This window comes from Medicago sativa, chromosome 7 (genome assembly GCF_051527215.1).
Source record: "Medicago sativa cultivar Bolivia chromosome 7, Bolivia_mono, whole genome shotgun sequence".
Taxonomy (NCBI): domain Eukaryota; kingdom Viridiplantae; phylum Streptophyta; class Magnoliopsida; order Fabales; family Fabaceae; genus Medicago; species Medicago sativa.
This window is the reverse complement of record NC_140755.1, coordinates 12,189,204-12,217,034: the sequence shown is the minus strand read 5'-3', so window position 1 is coordinate 12,217,034 and position 27,831 is coordinate 12,189,204. Positions and strand designations below refer to the sequence as shown.

Sequence of the window (27,831 nt, the reverse complement as noted above, 5' to 3'; positions counted from 1 at the left end):
CATGTGTTCAAACTCATTTTAATCCCTAAAAATTGTCTCTGAGTCTTTTCAATTTGTTTGTATAAGTCTTTGTTTCAATTCCATATTAAAATCCATTTCAAAAATTGCATTTGAGTCATTTTGAGTCAGTTTAGACCCTAGGGGCGTTTTGGTCATTTCACATAAAATTTTGACAGAGAGAGGTTACTTTAAAGTACCTCATTTTGTAGTTGGTTCGTTTTAGTCCTTTTGTTGATTTTATTTTTGTTTCACTTTATGTTATTTTCAAATTACCAATTTTAACAAATTTTATTATTATTTTCATTTTAGTCCCTATTTTCTGTTAATTGCATTTAAGTCCTTCAAAGTTGTTAAAATTGCATTTTAGTCCTCCAAGTTGTTAAAATTACATTTTAGTCCTCAAAGCTTTTTAACTCTGTCTTTTCAGTTCTGTTGCAAATTGCAGTTTGGTCCTTGATTTTAAAATAATTGCAGGTCAGTCCCCCTTAATTTCCAGAAATTGCAGAAAGGTCCTAAAAGTCCAAAACCAGTCCAAGGCCGAGCCATTTTAGTCCAGGGACACATGGCACAAGTTCATTGGGTCACAGGTCCACATGGCAGCCTATATAAAGGCCATATCATCAATGCATAGTACCAGATACCATTCATTACACGCCACATCACCAAAACAGAATCAGTGTTTCTCTCTCCATTCAGTTACGATCAAAAACCCAGAGAGTTCAAGAACATTCATCCCCAAATCCAAACCCTAGAATTCCAGAACCAAAAATTCAACACAGTTCAACAAAATTGCAACGATTCTCAGAGATTCATCCGAATCTTCATCACCGAATCATTTTCTTCGCAATTCAAGTGTGAATTCATCACTGACAGTGACGAATTCACCACGATCACGAAGAAGAGTTTGAGAGAGAAGAAGAAAGATCGAAGCAAAGTTTTGAACCGGCGAAGAAGAAGAAGAGATACACCGATTTATTTTCGGTTTCCAGAAGATTCAAAACACTTACCAGAAGAATCTGAAACTTTCTTGAGGATCTTTTTGTTCGAATCTCCATTTCAATTCAGGTAACCACAAAAAACCTTCTCGTTTTCATTGCAAAAAGCTCAACGAAGGTCTGTAAATACGAATAAACGGTGAATCAAAGTAGATCGGTGACTTAGAAACCTTTTCCTTTGAAAAAACTTTGAAAAGATTGAAAAAAATTAGAAACCGTAACTTCAAATGTAGATCTACATCGTTTCACCGTTTATTTTGCAAAACTATGTTCATATTCGTAATCAGTGTGAAAAATAGAGTAGTTTAGGGTTTAGATCCATGTAGATCGGAGTTCAAGACTCGCCGAAATCTGGAATTCACGGCGGCGTTGATGAAGATTCCGATGAATCTTCATCTTCTCCGGCCGTTTCATTCCAGAAACCGGCAGGGAAGTTGAACGGAGGAGAAGAGAGAAGGGAGAGTCTCTCTCTCTCTCTAAGTTTAAACCTAGAGAGAGAACGAAAAGAAAGAAATGAATTGAACCGGTCCCCTTAGGCTTTTATAGACAACTAAACCGGACCGGTCTAACACCGGTCCATCCCTGTGCATCCTCCATCGTTGGATTTAGGTTTGATCCATTTGGATCAATCCAACGGTCCCTGAACATCCTGAGTTGGATCCTGGATCTCCTGGATTGGGCTTGGGCTTTGGTTTGTGCTTCCTGCGTTCTTTTTTTTGATTTCTTGCTATTTCCACACTATCTTTTGATAATTGCGCCCCTGCGTGTTCAAAAACTTTGGTAAAAAGCTCCTAAAAAATTGATCAATTATTTTCTTGATATTTTTGATGGATCTTGATATGTTTACATGTTAAGCCTTGATCAAAGATATGAGGAAATAATTTGTCCTTTGTTAATTCAATTCTTTTTCATTTTTGTTAAAAATCTTGTTAAAAACTTCTAAAAATTTTGTGAACTTCCTTGCAATTATTTCTTGACACTTGAAACTTGTTTCTTATGATATTTTGGCATGTTAAAAATTGATAAAAATATATGTGCAATTTTCTTGTGATTTTGTGTTACTTTTTGTTAATTTTTTGTGAAATTTTTGCATGTTCTTGATCCTAAAATCTTACTATGATCTATTGACCCTTGATATGTGAATTTACAATGTGTATGCCTCTGATTTGGTGCTATTCTTTACTGTTTTGAGGTTTGATTTGTTAGCTTCTTGTTTTACAAGTCATGTGAATATTTCTATGTGAAAATAAAGTGTGAAATGTGCTTAAGATGTGTCATAATTCTTGGCTTGATATTGTCTTATAATTTTCATGTCATAGCTGAAATAAAACTCTTTGAAAATTGTCATGGCATGAAAATTATAGGCCTTATGTTTGTGTGAATTTTATGACAAAGTTTAGGCACATTTTACCACTTTTGTGTGCTAAGATTTTGTTACTTTTTGTCAAGTTTCATTACTTTCCTATGCTATTTTACTTGCATCTATTTCAATTCTTATTATTCCTTATGCCACTAACCATTTTATTTCATGTTTCATACATTCCATAAGCATCTCATCCTCCATCTTATATTCTTAGCTTTTACTTCTTGCACTTTTATTTTCATCCCAAGACTTAGCATGTAAAAACTAGGGATTTTGTAATTTTCCTTATGCTTTTAATTTCTTGCAAGACCATAGAATGTAAACTAGGGCATATGTAAAGGACAATGGACTCTAATGATGCACACCGACACAAGCACCAACACATGCACACACATCACATGTATGCTCTAGATGTATGCTTAGGGAATGTATGCTTTAGATGTATGCTTAGGAATCACGATACTTAGAAAAATTCTCTTTTCCAAAAAACATGAACAACTTCACTCAAATAATTTTCCAAAGAAACCTTGGGATCAAAATCCCATTGAATTTTCCCTTTTATTTTCTTAATAAACGATAAAACAATTGCTAAATACTTTGACTAAAGTTTTGTAAATAAATTGACCAACCTCACTCTTTTCCAAACCTCATGCCCTTGAGGCCTCTTTCTTTTCTTCAACTTCCATTTTCGAAACTTAAAATCAATTGAAACTCACAAAAACACTTTTTGGAAGAGAACTAGATGGAGTTTGATCCCTTAAAAGGGTATGTAGGCAAGAAGTCAAAACTTCTCAAAGTCCAATAAAACAAAAATCCAATCGCATTCTCCTCCCTCCAATTCTTAACCTAGCAAACCTTTAGGTGTAAATAACATTTTCAAATAGCATTTAAAAATAAAGCGCGTGTGTAGAAAGTAAAGACGGTTCCTATAGGATACTATAGTCGTTGTGGGTGCCTAACACCTTCTCATAACGGAAACAACTCCCGAACCTCGATTCTCAAGGGTTTTTCTTATTTTTCCCTTCCCAAGAAAAAATGAGATATCAAAGGTTAAAAAGGTTCAAACTTAATCAATGTTTGACACCCGAAAAACCAATATAAAACACTAAGTAGGTAACTTGCTGCGCAAGTTATCTTCTTCTTCCTTATTATGTAATATAAATCACAATCAAACCTTTAAACCTTGGACCTGTGTCTACATCGGTTTAATGTACGGTGTCCATTTAGAGTTTGATAGATAGACGAAAAAATTATTTCACTTAGAAATTAAATTTAAATTGTCGACAATTTATCCTTTGATGAATCTCATATTCTCCATAAATTTGTTACTATCCTATAACACAATTTTTGAGAAGGTTTAAATGGTCGTTTACTATCCTCACCCGATCCCTTTAGGTTTTATACAAAAATAAAAGCCCTGCCCAGTATATTTTGATGGAGCAGCCCACCTCAGAAACTTACGCGAAAGGACGATAGATTCTTACGCAAGTATTGATTCTTACGCAGACCACAAATTCGGTGGTTGGATACTTAAAAAGAAAAACCAACTTTTAACTTCAAATTTCAATTGTTCCTTCTTTCGTTCAAAGGACATGGGAGTGTTGTCGTACGCGGCTAAGGCGGCGCTGTGTTACTGCGTTTTCCGTTATCTCGACCTGAACCGTGAATCATCGGAGAAGGCTAAAGAGATTGCTAAACGTCTTGGTCGTCCTTTTTTTAAAACCAATTCCTATGAGGTAACCATTTTTTAATACCTTTTTCATTTTAATTTTTGGAGCAATTTCCATTTGTTGTTGATAATTTTGTGACACACGAGAACGTGCTGTCCTTAATTTATTTTTTTTGACACAATTTTCTTTATTTATTTTTTTTGACACAATTTCTTTATTTATTTTAGGAAGGGTTAAATATGTTTTTGCTCTCTATAAAATTGTGACTTTTAAGTTTAGTCTTACTTAATTTTAATAGTATTTTTAGTCCTTAAAAAAAATTATGCACTCAGTTTTAATCCCTACTAAATTTAAATTTGGTTAATTATGTTTAAACTCTTAAGTTTTTGAACAATTTTTTGGATGCGTGTTAATAACATTACTAAAAGTTCCTCCGTACAAAAATTATCTCAAAATTTGATTTCTAACATTACTAAAAGTTCCTCCGTACAAAAATTATCTCAAAATTTGATTTCTAAGTCCAATTTTTTGTTGCTTTTATCTTAAACTTTTGTCGTTTAAAAAAATTCATATTTAATTCATTTCATGTTAAAAAATTCTAAATTTTAGTAAATGAACCTTTTGAAATGTTCTAAACTTATCTCGGTTCAAAAATTTTAAAGTTTAAAATAATTAAACAAACTTTATTTTAGCATGGACTAAAATTACATGTAAATATATATTTTTTTGTAGGGATTAAAAAAGCTATTAAAATTAATTAAGGACTAAACTTATAAGTTTCCAATTCTATAGGGACCAAAAACATATTTAACCCTTTTAGGAATGAGCATATGTCGGTTTGGGAATGAAAACCGTCAAACCAATGAAAACTGAAAACTGCCGCCACTAATTCTAGGCCTAATTACGACTTGCGGGCCGCACAGGTGGCAGGTAGAATGGGTGGGTTGTATCGGGTTAGAACTTGATATGTGTTACTACATATCTCTGTTGTCAAACGCGGCTGCTCTTGGCGCTATCGCGGCGCGGAGCGGCCAAAAACAAGGAGCCGCGTCACAACGCTACCAAGTCACGCGTTTGTGGAAAGCGGGTCAATAGCAGGTGTCGCGAATACGTTTCTGTGAGGCAGAGCGGGTCGAAACCGGTTCAAAGCGGCGCGTTTTGCTCTGTTGTAAAATCTTGGTAAAATTTCATCTCCGTTCTCTCTTCGTCGTCCTTTTTTCACGGTCAAAATGAAGAAGAAGGGGAAGAAGTGAAAGATTGATTAGAGATTTGGGAATCTCATCTCTGTTCTTTGTTCTCTCTTCATCATCCTTTTATTTATGTCAAGCAAATCGTACAAAAATATGAAGAAGGAAATCAGATCTGAAAAAAGTGTGGCGGCTGGGAGAGAGAAAGTAGGAAATCATATCTGAAATGAGACAGTAGGGTAAGGGTTAGTGTATTCTTGATTGGATTGGGTCATTGGGCTAGGCCCAACAATGACATTAGCTTACAGATTTTAAATAAGTAAATAACAATGGTGTTAATACTAAATATGAATACAAAATAAATTTTTTCATTTATATTAATAAATTAATAAATATATTGTTAAAAAATAATACATAAAATAATACATAATTTTTAAATTAATACGTATATACATTTAATTTGTTTCTTAAATACATTGTTTAAGGTATTTTAGTAATTTTTTTTAGTATGGTACTTAAGTATATTGTTTAAGTATATTATTTAAGGTATTTTAATATTTTTTTTAACATTATGATATTTTAACATTAAAAGTATTTAAGTATAATAGTATTTAATACTAAACAATTAATAATCTTTAATTTTTCAATTATACTAATACTAAATGTATTTTTTCCATATTTTATTAGTCATTTATTAATAATATAATTTTTAGTTTTAGTGTCCGCGTCATGTAATAGCGCCCGCGTACCGCACCGCGTCAATTTTTGGGGTGGCCGCGCCACGCCGCGTTTCCGCTTTGACAACAGAGCTACATATTGAATTTCATCCTAAAATTTAACTTTTCTATTCTTCAAACATTACAATACTTCATAAAGTTGCATAGAGCAACAAAAGGTTGAAGAAATAAATGAAAACAAAACCGTAATTAAAAGAAAAACTTTATGTTGGTTTTGAGACAAGTTGTAGGTCCATGCAGAACCCTATATTATATATAGGAAATAATATGACCGTTTTTGTTGAGATAAAATAGGGTTTGACTAAGCATTAAAGCAGCCATTTAAGGACAAGCACGGGTAAGTACATTGGGTAGCAACCCACATGGGCAGACATAGTGGTGTAGGCTTGAGACCTTGGAGTGTGCTCCTCTCAAGGTCTCGTGTTCAAATCCTCCCGTTGCCAATTTTTATAGGGTTAGTCCATACAAAGCTTTGCTTTAAATGACCCTCTGCTAGGGGACATTGGAATTGGTCCCCTGGATTAGTCGTTCCTTATGCATAGGGCTGAAATGAGTCGAGTCAAATCGAAGAGCTCGACTTGATAAGGATTTGCTTGGCTTGAAACTCGGCTTGAGTTCGACACGAACTCTTTTTTCAACTCGAGTTCGACTCGTTTAAAGTTTATTTACAATTTGGGTTGGCTTGTTAGGTTTAGTTTATTTACTCAAATCTCATAACTAGAGCAACTCGGCTCAATATACAAATATTCGCCTAGAAGCTTGACTCAAATTCAATCTTTTTTTTAATCTCGAACTCGATCAAAGCTCATGAACAACTTGATATGAACAACTCGATTCAACTCGATAACTCGAATCATAAAACAAAAACAAAATATGTCTTCAACTATTTTTTTTTTATAAAAAACAAAAACAAAAAACACCAATACACTAGGTTGTAGCTCCAACTTCTTTTATATAAAGAAATTAATGAGAGAGCATTGGTACTACAGTGCAACAATCACGCGTTCTTATTTTATAGCTTGTGTCTATGTTATATTCTTTTAAAGTTTTCGATGTGGGACTTTAAAACCAAAGAGTGTTATGAAATCTGCTTACTAGTTTCCCTTCAAGAAAATTGTATCCGCTTGCTAATCTATCATACAAATCATAAACGTATCCTTATCTCATACCACCATGCGCCTACCAAATAGAGCAATTTCATCTCACCAACACCATTTTATTCCATTATTCCTCCCTTCACACTTGAAACTACAAAATCGACACAAACAACTTTCATCAATAATCACCTAAAAAAAAAATATCCATCAATAAACAATATTTTAAATTTAAATCATAAAATTAATAGATTTGTTATTTAAGGACTAAACTTGAAAATAATAAGGGCAAGATTTTTCAAAAAAAATATGCTATATGTTGCATGATGGCTTATATAAATGATATTTTTAATAAATTTATATTATTAACGAGCTGACTCATGGACCAAATGAGTCAAACTACACATAGCTCAAGTTCAACTCATTTATTTAACGAGTTTAGTTTTCGGCTCATGGTTCATGAACCAAGTTCAACGAATTAATTACCGAATCGAATCTTGAACTATTTTTGAGTTGGATTGGTTCATTGCCAGCCCTACTTAGACTAGACATCGAGTTTTCAAAACAAACAAAAAAAGTACATTGGGTAGTTAAGAAGGAGTAAATCATTTGATTTGCAGTGAAATAACATTTTGGCGTAATCTTTGTGTGCGTGAGGGGTTCCTTTTTTTTAGCTTATATATAGGACCATGTTCCGTATTGGTAGAGGTGGGAACAGGCCAGGCCGTCCGACAGGGGCCTATGGCCTAGCCTATTTAAAGCCTAGCTCGGCCCAGCTCGTTTATTAACAAGGCCGGGCTCAAGCTTTTTATAAAGCCTATTTAATTAAATAGGCCAGGCTAAGGCTTACAAAAAAGCCTATTAAGCCCGTCGGGCCGGCCTATTAAGCTTTTTATGTATAATATATCTTCCATTATTGATATCGTTGAAGTTTTTTTCTCATAAACTCAAGCCTTCATATGATTGGTTATTTAGTAGTAGATATATTGGTGTGATTAGACCTTTGTAAGATTTCATTATTTAGTAGCACATATATTCATGTGCTTTAGGCCTTCTTAAATTTTGGCCTATTTAGTAGTAGGCTTACATGTGTTGCTAGACTTTAGTGTAAAATAGGCTTTTAAATAGGCTTTCGGGCTTCATCAGGCCTTTAAATAGGCCAGGCCAGGCCTCGAAATTGAGCCTATGACGGGTAATAGGCCAGGCTCAGGCCTATAATTTTTGAAGTAGGCCAGGCTTGGGCCTTACAAAGCCCGGCCCGGCCTAGCCTATTTCCACCCCTACGTATTGGTATTTAAAGGCTATACCAAGCATAAAACCATCCTACGCGGGACCTGGAGCTTTTGAATAAAACCATTCTATGCTAACTTATCTCCAATATTACTTTTCTTTTTATTTAACCGATTTATTTTTGTAGATTTCTGTGAAAATATTGGACCTAGTCAAGTGTTATTATCTTTCATTTTAACGTTTAATTTAATTGCGCCCTTTATTGTTTACAGGATGTAATAGCGGATGATGTTATAAATCCTGACCACATCGATGTAGAATTTGACTCTATTGGTGGTCTTGAAACGATCAAAAAAACTTTGTTTGAGCTTGTTATTCTACCCCTGCAACGACCAGACTTGTTTTCGCATGGCAAACTTCTTGGACCACAAAAGGGGGTCCTGTTGTATGGACCTCCTGGCACTGGGAAAACCATGCTCGCAAAAGCTATTGCCAAGAAGTCCGGAGCAGTTTTCATTAATGTGATGATATCAAACCTGATGAGCAAATGGTTCGGGGATGCCCAAAAGCTTGGTAAGTGTGTAGCATTCAACTGTAGCATATTTTAATCATGAATTAAATTTTCGTTTATACATATGGATGTTGTGATTTCTTAGTTCAGTAATTAGAACTCGTATATTTTTCATAAAAGGCATGTCTGTATGCAAAGATTCATAAAATTGATGCTTTCTATGCGAGTGTATAAAAGCTTGGCATGCCAACTATTATTATAATCACACTATATAACTTCTCTGTTGCTATATGAGTTGAATGTGTGTTGCAATCTTGTTTCACTCACTGTTACCGGTGGTATCACTTGCAGTTGTAAGGTTAGTCATGTCTACATTTGAAAATATATGATTAGAGCTGTTCCAACGACCAACATAGTTTCTTTTGCTGAAAAGGGAATTTTCGTTCAACAGAAATTATAGTACAAATCAAATACCATTTAGCCCAGTGGTAAAGGCACAATATAATTTGTATGGGACAAAGTGTTGGGATGTAAAGAACAAACACGAAAATAAATCAAGCATAGCAGAGATAAGGATGTTGTGCTTGGGTGGTACTCATAGTAGGAGAGTTGGGGTAGCACTCGCAGTAGAAAAGAGGGTGGAAACTAGGCTTAAGTGGTTTGAGCTTTTAGAGAGAAGACTTGATGATTATGTATGATAGGATCTAATATGTATGCCTAGGCCCACTTAGAGGGAAAGTTAGTTACCATAGAAAAAGAAAGTGGAGAGGTTATATAAAGGAATGAGAGGATAGAGTTAGGCATCTTGGATCATTTGTTCAATTAGAAACCTTATGGTTTAGGCAGAGAGAGAAACATCTCTTCTATGAGGAGTTTCTGCTCTAGGGTTACAGGGGTTATCTTCTGTAATACACTTATTTTCAATTCAACAATACAATTGTTTCTTTTCTTTTAATTCAAGTTTCTATCAATGTAGCAAGGAGATTAGATCAGAGGGAGGATAATCACATCCGTAAAGGCAGAGGAAGACCAATAAAAACTATAAGAGAAACTATTAAGATTGATCTAGGGATTAATGAGTTAGATAGAAATATGGTATATGATAGAACATTATGGCGTCGTTTGATTCATGTAGCCGACCCCACATACTGTGATAAGGTTTGGTTCTTGTTGTAGAAATTATAGTACAAATTTAATCTTTATTTTTGAATGTACGGCAAACTAATTTGCCTTGACAATGGTTTATTGATTACCTTAAAAGGCCAAAGACTCTCCTCAAGATTTTTTCTGTTCTGCAACAAACTCATTGCTCTGTTCACTCAATGACATCCCTCTTCCCCTGTGTCCTATTTATGCTTGTAAACCTCTTTAATTAACCAACAAACCTAACATTAAGAGAATGACAGCATAAAAACACCCTTTTCTTTTTTTGTTTAACATTACCAGCCACCTCAAAATCAACCTAGCCCTCAAAGCTCTAAAAGCTGGAACATATAAACACTTTTGTTTTGATTATGATGTACGTTACTGTAGGAATATTAAGAGAATATGGCTGCAAATATTCTTCAAATTCCATTTGCTTGGTCTTGACCTGCTGTGTATTTCCAAAGCAAAGGATATAGTAGAACTTTCCGTTTGATCTTTTTCTTTAATATTGTAACTGTGGCCAATTTCGGTTTGGCTCATTAGCCATTAGGCCGAGAGAAATAGACCCAACATATAATAAGGCAACCTGGCATACCTAACTATGTTTCATTTATCAAATCCGGACCGATTATACAATATAAGTTTGTATATAATTTTTTATTTTGTATGTGATCAAGTTACTTTCTGTTGCTTTTTTCAGCTTGGTTCTCTGTTTAGGTCCATCACTAATATTTTTCTGTTCTGCAGTGGCTGCCGTATTTAGCTTGGCTCATAAACTTCAGCCATCCATTATATTCATCGATGAAGTAGACAGTTTTTTGGGTCAGCGTCGTTCATCGGATCATGAGGCTCTGTTACAGATGAAAACTGAGTTCATGGCTCTATGGGATGGATTAGCCACCGATCGTAAGTTTTTAAGTAGTTGTCGTTAAATTTTCATTTGCTGTGTAAATTTTCAAAACAAGGGACAGTTTTGACAGAGATTTAGTTATCAGACTGTTGCTTTATGTTATTTTTTGTTGTTGTGTAGAGAGTGCTCGGGTTATGGTACTTGCAGCAACTAATCGCCCTTCAGAACTTGATGAAGCAATACTTCGGCGACTTCCTCAAGCCTTTGAAATTGGATATCCAGACCGGAAAGAAAGAGCTGATATATTGAAGGTTATCTTAAAGGGCGAGAAGGTTGAAGATAACATAGATTTCAGTTACATAGCTGGTTTATGCAAGGGTTACACTGGTTCAGATCTATTTGATCTTTGCAAGAAGGCCGCATATTTTCCTATTAGAGAAATACTGCATAATGAGAAGAAAGGGGAACAATCCTGTGTTAGTATATTTTTCATTTTCATCTACTTTATTCTCTGCCATATTTTTTGAATTTTCCCAGAAGTGAAAATATGTTATTTACAATATTCAATTTCTGTTAACTAGAACAGAACAAATTAATTATGTCTGTTTTATTTGATACCAGTATGCACCCAAAGTTATATTTGTCTGATTAAAGCAACTCATGTTAATGAGAGCAATTAATGTGAAAGATCAATTTGTGATTACGTGGATAGTCATTTAGTTGCTTTTTTCATATCATGGGCGGCGGAGATGAAAATTACTGACCTATTTTATTTATTTTTCACGTTTCAGGAACCTAGGCCTTTGTCGCAGGCAGATTTGGAGAAGGCCCTTTCTACTTCACAGAAGACATCGGTTGCTGCAAATGAATACAGTAGAATGAAATCAAGAACGTCGTGGTGGGTCAGGTGATTCTCAAGTTGAAGCTTCAATCAAGGAATTATCTAAGATTATGGGGGTTTCTCACATCCAAGTATATGCTCAAGATTAAAATTGAGTTTCACATTATGTCGTTTAGCATAGCCCAGATTGCAACCGCAATTACTTGGTTATTCTAGTTCCTAAACTTGTATTATTATACACTATTTATACAAATGCCAGTGTTGCCTTTTGCTCAGAATTTCATGCATCAATCATCTTGTATAACATAACATACCATGTATACTAGACTTTATTTATGATTACTGTTCGGTAATTGAAATATATTGTTGTACCGCCCTACTTTTGATATTGTACCATGATATGATGCAGTCAAATTACATATAAATGCAGTATTATCTGTTTCAGGCATCAAATGCATCAATTTTCTATGTCATTTTATAATACATCCTAATATGTGTAAATGATGGGATAATATATGAGAGCTGCTTCTGTCTCCACACCTATTATAAAAATCGACCTAGTACTGAAGTACTGTTCCAGATGGTTAGAAAACCCAGTTTTTCACAATTGTTTAAACATCTGGATGGATGGATGAATCTGTACAGAATTGTGTTTTTCATCTGTCCGGAAGGCTACACTGGTTCTTGCGTAGGCCTCGACAGTTAAGCGGACTCAAAGTCAAGGGTACATATAGTAATTGTGAAAGAAACATAACTAAAAATCTGAAATCAATTCCGAAGAAAACTTTGATAATATTGGTACTAATATGACCAAAAGTTAATATGCATTGCTATTATGCATGATTTAAATCATGAGTGGTATAATTGGATCTAACACAGAATTGCCACCAACCTATGATTCACTAAGATGGTGCAGTTATAAAGTTGTCAACGTCCATCAATGATTGAGAACTTGGGGAAATAACTGGCTTTGGAGTGGGTTCAGCATGGTTATACTTTATGCAACGTGGGTTAGTAATTCATACATGTGTATTTGTTGTCTTTCTGGTCCACCAGCATATGGTGGTGATGATTAACTTCAACATTTGAAAGTCGCTCTTCCCATCCACATTCATTCATTATGGTTAAGGTACCACAAATTTGAAACTTTCCACCATCAAAGCATATTTTTACGGTGAATGCAGCAGGACCACCACTTGGGAGCAGAGGCGGAAACTGGGGGGTGGCAAAGGGGGAGCCACCGCCAAACCCATTCTTTATGTGAAATTACCATTATACCCTTCATTAAAATTAATAATATTTTCCTATTCAATTTCACATTGGGCATCAATTTTCTCTTTCATCAAAAGTGGAAACAGAGAACTACCAAACAACAAAACAAGCTGTCAATCCACCACCAGGCAACCACCACACGTCCACACCACCACCGGCCAACTTCTGCGACCACTCTCCATCTCCATCTCCATCTCCATCATCGATCTGAAGTGAGAACAGAGAGTTATCTCCATCTCTCTCAACAAACCCTAATTGTTGGAAATTGTAAGGTAATGTGAAATTGAATGTATTTTCATTCAAATATGATTCTTCTTTGATGATTACATGTTATTTAATTGATTGCCTTCAGTTTTCCATCTGTTGGTGTTAAACTTAGTTGATTATATGTATTGTTTGTGTAGATGAGGTCCATTGAAGAAGTAATGTATAATGTTTTTTTATAAATCTTCCAAAATCCCAACTTTGGAGGGTTTGAATTTTTGGGACATAAAGTCTTGTACAATTTTGAAAATCATTGCAAAAGATGCAAAGAAATTTGCCCAACGTGCGGATGCCGATAGTTCTTACAATTACTTAAAGTCTTTTGATTTTATATTTATCTTGCATTTGATGAAAGAAATTATGGGGATATCAGATTTGCTTTGTCAAGCCATGCAAAAACAATCTCAGGATGTTGTTAATGCTATGCTTTTGGTTCGTTCAACAAAAGCTCTTATTCAAGATTTAAGAGAAAATGGTTGGGATAAGTTGTTTGCCAATGTGGCGTCTTTTTGTGAAAAGCATGATATTGAGATTCCCGACCTCAACGATTGTCATTCAACAACAAGATTTGGGTGTTCTCGCCTTGAAGAGAATCAGGTAACAATAGAGCATTATTTTAGAGTTGAATTTTTTTTTTTTACTACCATTGACAAACAATTACAAGAGTTGAAATTTTTTTTTACTCGCCAATATCAACTTTGAAAAATTTATCAACTATCCAAGAATTATGCTCATGTTTGGCTGCCTTCATTTCTGTCAATTGAGAACTCAAAAAATACTTGTTGCTTGATAGGTTGTTACGTCTTATTATGACTCTTCCGGTTTCTACAGCGACAACTGAAAGATCTTTTTCGGCAATGAAAATTATCAAGTCTAAGTTGAGAAATAAGATGGGACCTGAGTATCTAGTATATAGTATGTCAGTTTATATTGAAAGGGAATTAGCGCATGTATTAGTTCCGAATCAATTATTGATGATTTCAAGTCACTAGGAAAGCGTAAAGTGCATCTTTAGGTATGTAATGAACGACTTTATTATATTATGTAGTTTAAATTTTGAATGATCGATTTTTGGTTTATTACGACTTAAATGTGTTGTGTTTAATATGATTTATATATTTTAATTTATTTTAATGGCGAGATGGTGGCCACCCCAAACTTTTTTGTCTGGCTCCTCCACTTCTTGGGAGGCATATATCATCGAATTTTTACATCATTACTTGACAACTTTTAACATAGGTCTAAAAAATGTTGTGTAATTTAACAAAGAATGACACATTTGCATGTATGGTTGAGCATAACCAAGATGTAAGATTAATGTTTATCGGGTCAAACTTTAAGTTTTTTTTTTTTGAATGGCAATATATATATATATATATATATATATATATATATATATATATATATATATATATACACACACACACACACACACACACATAAGATGAATAGTACAAAAAACACCAGAAGAGCCGTCAAAAAGACACTCTAGAAAAAACCACCAAGGGATGCACTCGAGACCCCACAAACGAGGATGGAAGCGTACCTACTACAAACATAACATAAATAACATAAAAAAAGGCACCAAAAAACTAAGAGCTACAAATGGCAGCAACCCAGCAACACCTGCGGCACACAAAGCAACAAGGATGGCCTGAAAGCCACACAAGGAAGGGAGGAGATGCAACCCCACCCTACCCCACAAGCAGCCCCCGGGAAAAACAACCACTACAAAACCCTACGGGTTCCAACACAGGATCGTCTGCACCTCCCACTCATAGAGAGAACAGTAATGTAACACCCATACTAGACGTATCTAGAAAGTCTAGCATGTGCGTTAGATTAGTACTGGATACATTAAAATTTACAACAAAACAACTACGAATGAATATATATGTATACAACCAAATGCGTTCGTAGATAATAATACAACTCAACTTTTCTAAAGTATAAAGAATGCGTCCTTGCATATCCATCTCATCCTGCAGCGGTACAAACGAACACTTGCGCATCATCCATTCGGCTACTAGCTTGCTAATCCAACCTGTTTATCTGAAACAAATAAGGATTGGGATGAGACATAATGTCTCAGTGAGTTCCCCTAAATCCTAGGCTATAGGTAACCTCAGGGGAAACCTACGGTCACCACGTGTCTAAAATACAACCTGACGATTGATTATACGTGTGTGGGGACTTGCATACTTTGACGGTCGTGCATACTAGAGCCGTCGTAGTCTTATCTCACTTGTTATAGGCTTCACTTCCTATACGTGTCATGGCAGTCAAGGGGAATCTAAAACCGCAATGCCAAGAATACGCTCTACGCATCAAGGCCTAAGCATACTATAATCATGACACAATTCTAAACCGGACGATTAGGGGGAACCTAAGATCGTCATCGGTATATCTTTCTCTATTCTTGCTTTATGCATAACTATGTTGTATCTAACAACATATTCTATCTTGCTATCATGCTAGTTTTGACGATCTACGTCTATGTTCTACTATTCTTGACGATCTACGTCAAGGCTCTATTAATTCTTGACGATCTACGTCAAGGCTCTATGACATAACATAAATATATCTAATAAATATGCATAGTCAAGTTCATTCATAAAGTTAGCGTTTAACAAACAATTATTATCTGAGTTCATTTTACGGAAAGCCCCGAGTGGAGTAACCCCGAGCGCAATCCCTATCTATCCGATGGAAACCTATCTAAGGTATAACCAACGGCACTCCTGCAGTGACGTGCGGGATCCTTACGGCTAACCCCATTTCACCTAATGGAAACCTCTTGAACCAACCTAGTGTGGACACAAGAGACACGACCACTACATCTTACTTACTAAGTGACATGCGGGTTCCTTACGGCTAACCCCGTTTCACCTAATGGAAACCTCTTGAGCCAACCTAGTGTGGACACAGGAGACATGGCACCTTAACTTTAAAGTCTTGGTCTATATATATGCATGAGTATTAAATCTATGCTAGCTATCTCTCTTACCTCGGATGCCTATAGGATCCAACTAGAGGTAAACTATATGCTTGTTTAACTTGCTATGTGAAGAGATGTCTAATCAATTCACGTCTTGCCATACTCGTATGGCTCTCTAGTTTCTATACGAAGAGAATACTCTATATCTCTTTGCCTCTAGTCAAGCATACCACTCATGCCTAGCATTCTATTCTTTACTAACTATTCTAGTTCTTGACAAGCTATGTCAAGGCTCTATTTTCATCCCATGCCTAGTTCTTTGCTACCCGAGTAACTCAGCTAAACTCTCTTGAATCACTCTTGCCATTCATGTTAAGATTGCCATGATTTTCATTTCTAGAATCGTTTGATGTTATGTGCATTGCCTAGATGTTGTTTTGGGGTTATAAAGTTGTAAAACATCGAAAGAAAGTCTTCGGAATGCACCACCGACCCTAAAATGGGCCAACAGGCCAAAATCATATTGGCAAGGTCAGAGGCCTGCGCTATTAGCGCACCTGGGGCGTGGCCTGCCTGGAGAATTTCGCTATTAGCGTAGATTTCGCTAATAGCGTAGTTCTTCGGGTCTGTGGTACCAAATTTCCAGTTTTGACCCAAAACTTGTTCAGTTTGATCCTGCAATGCACCATAATCATCCAGCAACATATATATACATTTATAAACATATTTTATGGCAATTTAACATCTAATCAACAAGAATTTATCAAAAGAGTATTAGGGTTCTAATCCCCTCATAAACATGAATCAATCCTTTAAACATGGAATTGCACAACCCAAAGGGTAGTAATCTATCTATGGAACTCACCTAACATGATCCTTGCAATTTCCAAGCATCAACCCTAGCTTTGCTTCATGCTTGATCTATAGCCCTTTCCTTCAAACCTTGCTTTAATCTCTTCCTCCACTTGTTTCTTGGTTGCTAAGCTATCCAAACCATACTTGATCATGTATTGAAGGAAGATTGGATGTCTTGGAGAGGAGAGGGAGGCGAAATTCAAGAGATAAGGAGGAGAGAAATATTTTCCCAAAAACCTAGAGAGAGAAAGTGAAGTGGGAAATGAAGAAAAATGGCCCTTGTGGCCTTATATAGTCACTTGCGACATTTTACCACTTTGCCCTTCGCCTTAGTCGTGTTTACCTGACACTGACACATAAGCCCATGCTTGACTGATATTTCATAAAAACATCTTCCGTCATACTTGACGTTCTATAACACTTAATCTCTGATATCTAGATCATACCTGACTTATGCCATTAATAGACATTTCCATGATCATTTGTCCTCTGACGCGTCTAATGGGTAATATTCCATTACTGTTAAGCGGGATAACAGCCCAGGCGGGTCCTGGCTAGGCACTGTACCCCCCCGGCACTGTTACTCACAAGCTTAATCACCACCCCCTATAGTGGTGTTTTTGCCTCCCGTGGGAATCGAACCTAGTACCTGGGGTTAAGTACTAGTTCAATGCATTCCCACTACCAATTGAGCTACTAGCTCAATTGGTAGTGGGAATGCATTGAACTAGTACTTTACCCCATGTACTAGGTTCGATTCCCACGGGAGGCAAAAACACCACTATAGGGGGGGGGTGATTAAGCTTGTGGGTAACAGTGCCGGGGGGTACAGTGCCTAGCCAGGACCCGCCTGGGCTGTTACAAGTAACTAGCAGGGTACTGGCCCGGAACCACTTCCAAGCTAAGAGTTTCGCTCTGTCCACCACTGGCTCCTCTCGGAGTAAGCCACCAGCAAAGATAAGGTAATTCTGGGACGCCCAAATGGTCCAAATAACAGTGTGCCAAACAAGAAGCAAAACTAACTTAACTCTCATCCCCCTTCCTAACCCCGTAAAAGCCTGAAAAAGCTGGGTAATCCCATGGGGCATCACGAACTCCCAACCCAACCACCTATACACCTGATACCACACCGGAAAGACGGAAGGACAATAGAGGAAACAATGTGTCGCTGACTCCAACGGTACAGGACAGAAAATACACCCCACTCCTCCCGCAGGGAGCGGAACACCTCTCCTAAGTAGATTACTCCTCGAGGGTATCCTATCAAGGAGGAACTGCCACGGAAAAACAATAACTTTAGACGGGGCCCAAGATTTCCAGACCCTCGAGACCGCCTGCAGGACCTCCCCTTGAGGGATACCCAAAACCTGGAGGCCCTTGAGAAGGGACGAGTACGCAGACTTTACCGAGTACCGACCATCCCGACTAAGCGTCCAAGACCACACATCCTCACTCACAACCATCGCTCCTCTAATCGCTACCGCCAAAAGATCAGAGAGCATGTCCGCTTCGTAGACGAACAAAGGTCTCCTCTAGGTAAGATCCCAAACCCAAAGGCCCTCCTCCCAATGACCTAAATCCCCCACTTTCCCATTCACTTGGGTAGAAAGAAGAAAAAGCCGCCTAAACCTAACTCTAAGGATCGTAGGGCCACACAACGGATCATGCCAAAAATGGGTAGAGAGACCATCCCCAATAACCCTAGCCACGCCATTAGAGAACCAATCTCTGGATGTCTCCCTATCACCACCCAAGAGGGAGATATTCGATCACCATGAGGACACACCACGAAGATGCGATGGCCTGCCACCAAGATGAGGGGAAGGAAAACAATCCCCATACCGGCCAATCAGGATATCACGCCACAAACCACCATCCCCAAGAAGGTAACGCCACCGCCACTTTGCCAAAAGGGCAAGATTCACCTGAAGAAGGTCCCTCACACCCTGGCCCCCCTCACGCTTAGACTGACACACTACTGCCCAAGAGACCCAAGGGATACTTCTACTCAGCTTAACTCCACCCTAAAGAAACTCCCTCTGAAGGCGAACAATCTTTTTTCAGACCGATACAGGCATCTTCATGACCGACATGTAGAAGATAGGGATGGCATTAAGGACGGAATTTAGAAGAACGACTCTACCACCAAGACTGACAGGTCTTCTGAAGGTAGGGGTTAGCACCAACATGTAACCCTAGGTACGTGAAGGGGACACTACTAACTCTACAGTAAAGAAAGCTCCTAGCCAACCCCAAGAAATCGTCCCCCACATTTGTAACGCCCTCCTTTTTATTTAATTATTTTAATTAGTTTTAGAATATATTTATATATTTATATGATGTATATGAGGGATATATGATATGTTGAGATTAGATGACTTTTTATAATTTAATTAATATATTTTGTTGAGCGATATTTTGTTATGTTATATGTTGGTATTTACTAGCGTAATATATTTGTTAATTGTTATAGATATATATTTGTTATTTGGTGTATTATTATATATTTAGTAGAGAAATATTATTTATTAGAATATGAGGATTATTAGTGCGAGTAAAATTGGAGGTTAGAATAGAAAGAAGAATAAGTTGTTGAGCCTAAATAGATTTGGGAAGAATATTTTAGTATTATAAATAGAGAAGCTTAGGTTAGAAAGAGTTTACCAAAAACCGCTTTTTGGAAAAGAGGAGAACAAGAAAGAAGAGAAGAGAAGAGAAAAGTCAAGAGAAGAGGAGAAGACCTTAGGAAAGAAGAACGCTGCTGCTGATTCAGGAATTAATCTAAGGTGAGGGTGAGACTATCTTGCATTAATATTAAGTTGTTAAATCATTAGATTACATCTAACAAGTTGGGGAGAGTTTGTTAGAATTTGAGAAGTAGAAGTTGCATAGTCGAGTCGAAGTTGTTAAGATGTTGAGATGTCAAGTTGTCAAGTTGTTAAGATGTCAAGTTGATAAGTTATTAATGAAGTGCTATGATGAATGAAGACGAATGATTTATGATAAGATGTTACGTGAGTTATAATTATGTTGATATATGACGTTGATTACGAATTTGATTATGAAGTTGTTTTCGGTAATGCTATGTTTTGATAATAATACTTATGTGAAATTACATGATGATGCTTATGATTATATTTGATATTAAGTGTTGATGCTTATAAATAATGTTTGATGAAATGTGGTGACGTTTGTCATTAATATTGATGTTATGTGATGATTGTTGGAGACTATTATTTGATGTTATATGATGATGTTAAGATTAGTAATTGATAATATATGAAGATGTTTATGATTAGTATTAAGATAGTTTTACAACCAATATAAGAAGATTAATGACACTAGTTAAGGAAGTTTAAGTTGTTAGATATGATTAATGAATTATAAGATGTTTAAGTTGTTGAATGTACTTTATATGATTTATATGCTTAATATTATTGTTTGAGAAATCTCACCCCTCTGCTTGAAAATGTTGCTCTTCGTATGGGTAACTTGCAGGTAACCAGGATTAGTTGCGGTCGTAAGTGGACTCCTCACAAGTGTGTCTTAGGTGCTCTGATATGTAACGGGATGGGATTATGTCTTCTATTTCTATTCCTTACGTATTACTCATGGATTTTTATGAATAAATGTTGAACAAGACTTGAGATTTTTATGATGAGGCCTGCGTGCCAAAGACTTTTTATGTTGAATGAACTAATTCCGCTGCGAAGTTTTGAATTACTTATGTTAAATGATTTTGAAGAATAAATTGCTATTTATTCAGTTTATGAATTTTTAAGAAGTGTAGCATTCCGTTAAAGTTGAATTACTCTGATTTTTAATTATGAAATTTTTACGTTGGGAAAACGAGGTGTTACAATTGGTATCAGAGCAGGTCGGTCCGTCCGGCCAAGTAGATGAGTCGTTGTGTTGTTGTGTCGTGTTTTCTAGTTAGTAGTTATGTTTTTTTTTTTCTTCATGTGATCATGTTTAACTGACTAACTTGATGTGGTTTTTGTGTTTTGTTTGAAGAATTAATGACTAAATTTATTTTCTATTGTGCTTGAATTTCGAGGACGAGGACGAAATTCTTTTAAGTTGGGGAGAGTTGTAACGCCCTCCTTTTTATTTAATTATTTTAATTAGTTTTAGAATATATTTATATGATGTATATGAGGGATATATGATTTGTTGAGATTAGATGACTTTTTATAATTTAATTAATATATTTTGTTGAGCGATATTTTGTTATGTTATATGTTGGTATTTACTAGCGTAATATATTTGTTAATTGTTATAGATATATATTTGTTATTTGGTGTATTATTATATATTTAGTAGAGAAATATTATTTATTAGAATATGAGGATTATTAGTGTGAGTAAAATTGGAGGTTATAATAGAAAGAAGAATAAGTTGTTGGGCCTAAATAGATTTGGGAAGAATATTTTAGTATTATAAATAGAGAAGCTTAGGTTAGAAAGAGTTTACCAAAAACCGCTTTTTGGAAAAGAGGAGAACAAGAAAGAAGAGAAGAGAAGAGAAAAGTCAAGAGAAGAGGAGAAGACCTTAGGAAAGAAGAACGCTGCTGCTGATTCAGGAATTAATCTAAGGTGAGGGTGAGACTATCTTGCATTAATATTAAGTTGTTAAATCATTAGATTACATCTAACAAGTTGGGGAGAGTTTGTGAGAATTTGAGAAGTAGAAGTTGCATAATCGAGTCGAAGTTGTTAAGATGTCGAGATGTCAAGTTGTCAAGTTAAACCCTACCCTCCCCGTCATATACAATAGGAAGGTCCAACTAACGTACTCATAAGCTTTTTCAAAATTCACTTTAAAGATCAGGCAGTTCTTTGTTTTCTTTCTTGCAAGATTAATAACCTCATTAACTGCGACCACTCCATCTACAAGCTGACGACCCTTAATAAAGGCAGATTGGTTTGAAGAGATAAGTTTATCCATAACAGGGGCAAGCCTACTCGCCAAAACTTTCGCCAACAGTTTATAGAGGGATCCCAATAGGGAAATGGGGCAGAAATAACCTAAACTAGAGGAGGAAGGTAGCTTGGGGATAAGAGTAACAAAATACGAGGAGAAACAATGCAGCAGGGTTGCAGAGTGATAAAACTGGTTAAACATAACACCAACTCCCCCGTTCAGAAGATTCTAGAATCTCTTATAGAAGGCGAAGTTAAATCCTTCCACTCATGGGCATTTCGACCCGTCTGAAGCTAACACCACCTCTCTAATCTCATCATCCCTAAAAGGGACAGTTAAACCGTCAACCTCCTCATGAGAGAGACTAGTCAAAGGCACACCGTCAAGGGTAGGGCGGTCCACTTTCGTTTCTGAGAACTGATTTTTATAGAAATCCACCACCTCCGCACGGATCTCCTGGACACTCTCAACCCATCTATTGCCCACTCTAAGAGCAAGGATAGAATTCCTCCTTCTCCTCATCTTGATACTAGCATGGAAGAAGCCAGAATTAACATCCCCCTCACGAATCCACCTCATTCTTGATTGTTGGAAGATCTGGGATTCTCTAGCTCTCAAAAGATCCCACAGGTTATGAAAATCTTGAAAACGGGCATCCGATTCAGCAGTCGACAGGGCTACAGATTCAGCCTTCAGATCAAGATGCTTGAGCTGATCCACAAGATCATCAATATTAACATCCAGCCTACCAAAGACTTGAGAGTGCCATCCCTTAAGATCGGATTTAAGGGACTTTAGCTTAGTCGCAAGTCTAACGGCCATCCACTCCATCGGCCTAGAGTGGGATCAGCTAAGATTAACCACCTCTGAAATCTGACTACGTACTAACCAGAAATTATTGAACCTAAATGGCTTCGGGCCCTAACTCTGATCCGAATACCGCAACACCACAGGGCAATGATCAGAGACATATCTGGAGAGAGCCCACTGAGTAGGCACACCCCAAAGATCACCCCAACCATCCGATAGAAGGAAACGATCCAGCCTGCTCATAGCACCCCCATTGGGTTGTGACCATGTAAAATACTTAACGAGGAGGGGCAAGTCAAACAAGCCCATCCGATCAACAAAGTCGGAGAACTGGCGAATATCACTACCTGACATACTACCACCACCCAAAGGGGTACCCCTTCTCTCCGACTCATGAAGAACCGAATTGAAATCCCCCTTCACACACCAAATATCACCATGAATAGAGGCTTTGATATGAAGCAAATTCTCCCACATCAACCTCTTCTCAGAGATAGAGCACTTAGAATAAACATTAATAATGAAGCACCAATGCCTCAAAACCTCCCACTCGATACAAACCCCAACAAAACCCATCCCGGAGAAGGAAAACGACGCTTTACCTTTGACACTACACCAGATGGACAAGATCCCACCACTATTTCCAACCGCTGGAGTAAAGCTCTAGTCGCAAAAAGAGTTTCCCCAAAGATAGTGACAAAGAGCCTCAGACATGAAACCCAACTTGGTCTCTTGAATTAACACACAATCCAGACGATTAGCGGAGTTGAACTCTTTAACCTTCCGCTTCTTGATCCTACCCCCTAGACCTCTAATATTAAAAGAGTCAGTAATCATGGAACACTCCTATCAGCACCCATGGCCGCCTTAGTCGCACCATCTCTAATCTCAAAAGCCATTAACCTAGACTCCTCCAAAACATCCTCTCCCCTAAAAGAAACCCTTATAACCTTACCCGACAAAAAAACATGTTTGGCAATATAGTTGTTAGATGGATCAAAAGGGCTCCCAGGTAGACACACCTCTAGGGCCACAAAAAAGGGATCAAGCGTAGACGGTATACCCACAAGCTGAGTGGTATGCAAATGCCCTAGGAAGTCCCCACCCCCACCAGAATGGGTGTTGGGTCCCCCTCACAGTGCACAAAAATAGTAGAGAGAATAGTGGAAGAAATACCTGGTGCCACTAGAGGAGTCAAGTGGGGGATCACCGCTCCAAGTCTCCCTGATGAACCCCTCAAACCATCCAAGAGCTATCCGTCCCTAAAAAGCTGTCGTGAAACACTTGTGCCTCTCTCGTTGGTAACAATAGTAGATTTCTTCGGTCTACCTTTATCCTTCTTTCGAGGCCTACCCCTCTTCCTCTTCTGAGGTGCATCTCTAGAGAACAAGGCAGACTGGCATTGTGAAACCATAGTCGAAGAAGAGACAGAAGACAACATAACTTGATTTCTCTCACCTAAAACAAAACATCGAGAAGCTAACAACTTTCCTTCCGGTAACACCGAACCTGACTGCTGTCTTGTCGTACCAGAAGACAACTCGGCTAAATCATGAAGTAGCCGAGCCACAAGAGGCTGGGGTGCTGAAAACTGGGGTGTAGGTGAATATTGTGGAGTGCCGAATCTTCTAACCATCTCCAAAGTACTATAAATAAAAGGCCCATGTGTAATAGGGCCTAAGACCTCATCAACAGTTGGCCCCACCTTAGAAACTTGCGCAGAAAAAATCAGTTGGGCAGGGCTGCTTCCACGCGCCTCCACACGCTCCTTTCCACTTTCTGCAAAAGCATGCCGAGCAGTGGGAGACACGAGCGCATCCACTAGATGCTGGTGCGTTGGAGACAGTGCTGATGGGTCCACCATCCCACACAAATTCTGCCACGACTGGCCTGCTTTTGTGGAACAGGAAGGAATCACCTCAATGATGGAATTCTGCATGGCCCCACTCTTACAATTGCTTCCCAAAACCTCCTGATCAATTGACACCTTGCGCCTGCTATCACTATCAACTTCCTCTTCAAAAGCAGATTGGGCCCTACGAGATGGGATTGGAGAAATATTTTGCTGACAAAAGTTACCAGCATTTGACTCTATATTAAAAAGGGGGTATTTACCATAGGAGATGTCCCCCTCACCCTTTCCCAAATTAACCGCTGGCACTCCCTCTTCTCTAAAAATTTCTTAGTCTGAGGAGGAAACAACTGACCTCCCCAAGACCTCCTCCCAGCCTTCTTCCTCACATCCACCATATTCTCCGGCAACTGATCCGGCATCACCCACTTGGGAGACCACCGAAGGTACACACAAGTGCACCGGTAGACCCATTATCCGTAACCACACACAACCACCCGTCAGAGGTATCTCCTCTGCCCACTTTGTAAATCCCACAAACCAGGAAAGCCACCAATCCCTTTTAATCAGTAGCGATTCTTTGAGTAACTCATCTAAAGGAGAGCTGATCAATACTTGGTTACCCCCCAAGGGTTCAACCTTAATGTTAGGAAGGCCAACAATGATCAATTTCTCACGTACTTCTTTCACACTCATATGAGGATGCAAAAGACCCACAACACAACCAGATAGCTCCTCTAATCTGCCCATCGGGACCTCACAGGATATAAGTTACTCCGCAAACCAACATTTGGTCTTGTAGTTATATTTGCCACTACCACCGATGCAAAGGATACACAAGCCACCCCCCTGTGATCAGGGACCTCGCCGGAGTTAGGCGGAGCCCTCACAGGGCTAGATGCTGCCACCGGTGACGAGACCACCAACTCCATTTCAAACCGCGAGATATTCACCTTGAGTTTTTTCTCCCGGACCCATACTTGGCCCAGTTTCAGCAGCAGCTCTTCCCATTGACCTTCATATTCAAACCTAACAAAACCAAATCTGTTTCCGTCCTTATTTCTTTTAGATGGGATGAATACATCCTTGACCTTACCGCATCCACCAAACGCCTTCCATAATTCCTTATTCTTAGCATCATCATGAATGTTGGAGAAGTAGAAAGGAACATAGTTCTCTAGTCTAGCCCGGATATACTCTGGTAGAGGCTCAAGTCGCCTCCCCACAGTAGCTTTCTTCTTCTTTCTGGTCATAGTACAGAAGCCAAAAACAAATGCATGGTACTGTAAATGGAATCCTGCCGGAATGGAGAAAGCTAACAAACTAGAGAGAAGTCAGACCTTCGTCAAACTTTAAGGTTATGAATTGGTATTGGCTATTCTCTCGCTATTGTTATCGAAAATCTCGAATTCTTCTGGAGATAATATGCCTTCGCAGATGGTTGAACACAAATGAATGAAAAATAATATGGTACTGAAAGTGGCGTGACATCTGTACTATTCTTTAACAAACATTAATATAGTTGTCAACATAAAAAAACATTGAAATCTAGTGTATGGGAAATTTTTGATCTTCTTGTGACCACAATTAATTTATCGTAGCTATTATCACACGGCGCAAGGAAATGATTGTGTTTCACTAGAATATACACGGACCCATTTGAAAATGTGCAATTTTGACGTAACTTACTTTGACCATATTTTTCTACTAATATATAAAGATAAATAATATTATATTTGATGTCGTTAGATTCGTCTCGATGAGTATTTTCAAAATATCAAATTTTCATAATTTTTTCTAATATATTATTCAAGATATTTAAGCTCAAAATTATGCATTGGTATGCGTAATATGATCAACTGTGTCAAGTATTATGGGACGGAGGGAGTACATTAATACATTATGGCTAGAGTTTTTTAATATACATTATAGCTAGAGTTTTTTAATTTAAATAATATCTCTTGAGGATTTTGATCCTTTATATGTATGTATTTTAGGGCAAAACAGTGCTAATAAGATACACCATCCGATCATTATTATAAGCAAAAAATAATATTTTAGATTCATTCATTTAATGATGTATGTGGTCTTTATTATAGACCACATACATCATTAAATGAATGAATCCAAAATATTGATTTTTGCTGGAGGGTGTATAAATTTATATCATAGTGAAAACAAATTGAATGAAGTTCACATTACTGCTTAATTTTAATGAGTTGATCCTTTTACACATTTTTTTTTTGGTGCAAATCCTTTTATGTATTTTTATTATATAAGTAAATGTTTTTATTAGTAAGAGAAAAATACAGTTTGTTTAATATAGCAAATGAATTCTACTATTACTCCTCTAGTCTGTCTCAAATATAAGTAAAAAAAGTGTAAATATTTGGTGGTTTTAAATATAAATAAATCTAACATTGACTATCATCCTCTTTTTCTCTTCCAAATTAGAGCGCTAGCGGTTGAGAATGATAGATAATATCTTACGAACAGAAGAAAAAATGATAGATAATATCTTACGCTAATTTGGTTTTAAATAACTAGCGGTTGAGAATTGAAGAGAGCTGCTGGTGCAACCTTTGATTTTTGGTTTCAATCAAATTAGTTATTTAAAAAGTGAATTGGACTACTTGGTCTTACCTGTCCCAACCGTTTGACATGCCTAATGGTCTTTGTTGTACTGCATAACTTAATAGGTAAATTCTTCTTAAACTGAGATAACTATGGGAAAATCCTTCGAAACTGGGTTTGTGTTCTGTGATTCTTATTGACAGAAGAATAGTGCTAGAATACAAGGAAGAAAGAAAGCTAATGTGAATTTTCAAATTTTCTTGGGGTTGGCATTTTCAAATTTTAAAATGTTATTTGTAATTTGCAAGGATAAGGGTCCATTATATGTTTTCTTTTTATGCTATTATGTTATGTTATTATCTTAAAGTAGCATTATTATCTATCTGAATTGATGTTGAGTTTGTAGCCTTCAGGACAAATATGGTTATGAGCCTTACTTATATAAGAAAAACAGCTTACTTTATTCCATATTCTTTAGCTTCTAAATTTTATATTTAGCTACTCATAATGGTGTTTACAAATAACATAATCATTAGAGGAATCAATACATACATGAACTGGTAAAAGGATGAAGAAATCGCCCTCCTAGCTGTCTTGTAGTCTCAAAATCGCACTTTGCTCTCTCCAAATCGTAACCCTTGTTTTCAGAATAGTCTTCAGCTTAAATAGGCAACAGCTGCTCCTAAAATCGTGGCACGATTTAAGTAAATTGGGACTCG

The 27,831-nt window shown here is 37.1% G+C and overlaps 1 protein-coding gene, 2 long non-coding RNA genes and 1 pseudogene across 4 annotated transcripts; 2 read left to right on the top strand and 2 right to left on the bottom strand.

The window, feature by feature from the left end:
* The first annotated feature begins 3,916 nt into the window (after window positions 1–3,916).
* LOC146904298 (uncharacterized) lies at window positions 3,917–12,003 on the top strand (annotated as a pseudogene). The gene is made up of 5 exons (XR_015018450.1): window positions 3,917–4,094; window positions 8,549–8,849; window positions 10,681–10,839; window positions 10,964–11,259; window positions 11,575–12,003. The product of XR_015018450.1 is annotated as an uncharacterized LOC146904298 (transcript).
* A 587-nt stretch (window positions 12,004–12,590) lies between these two features.
* Window positions 12,591–14,265, top strand: LOC146904297 (uncharacterized). The gene is made up of 3 exons (XR_015018872.1): window positions 12,591–13,168; window positions 13,534–13,757; window positions 13,954–14,265. It is a non-coding gene; the product is annotated as an uncharacterized LOC146904297 (long non-coding RNA).
* Window positions 14,266–14,986: 721 nt separating this feature from the next.
* On the bottom strand, window positions 14,987–17,024 carry LOC146904296 (uncharacterized). Its single transcript, XR_015017763.1, has 2 exons — window positions 16,964–17,024; window positions 14,987–15,212 (listed from the first exon to the last, which is right to left on the bottom strand). It is a non-coding gene; the product is annotated as an uncharacterized LOC146904296 (long non-coding RNA).
* A 5,119-nt stretch (window positions 17,025–22,143) lies between these two features.
* LOC146904295 (uncharacterized) lies at window positions 22,144–22,707 on the bottom strand. The gene has a single exon (XM_085728259.1). It carries the CDS (start codon window positions 22,705–22,707, stop codon window positions 22,144–22,146), a length of 564 nt encoding a protein of 187 aa, XP_085584385.1.
* Between the last annotated feature and the right edge of the window lie 5,124 nt (window positions 22,708–27,831).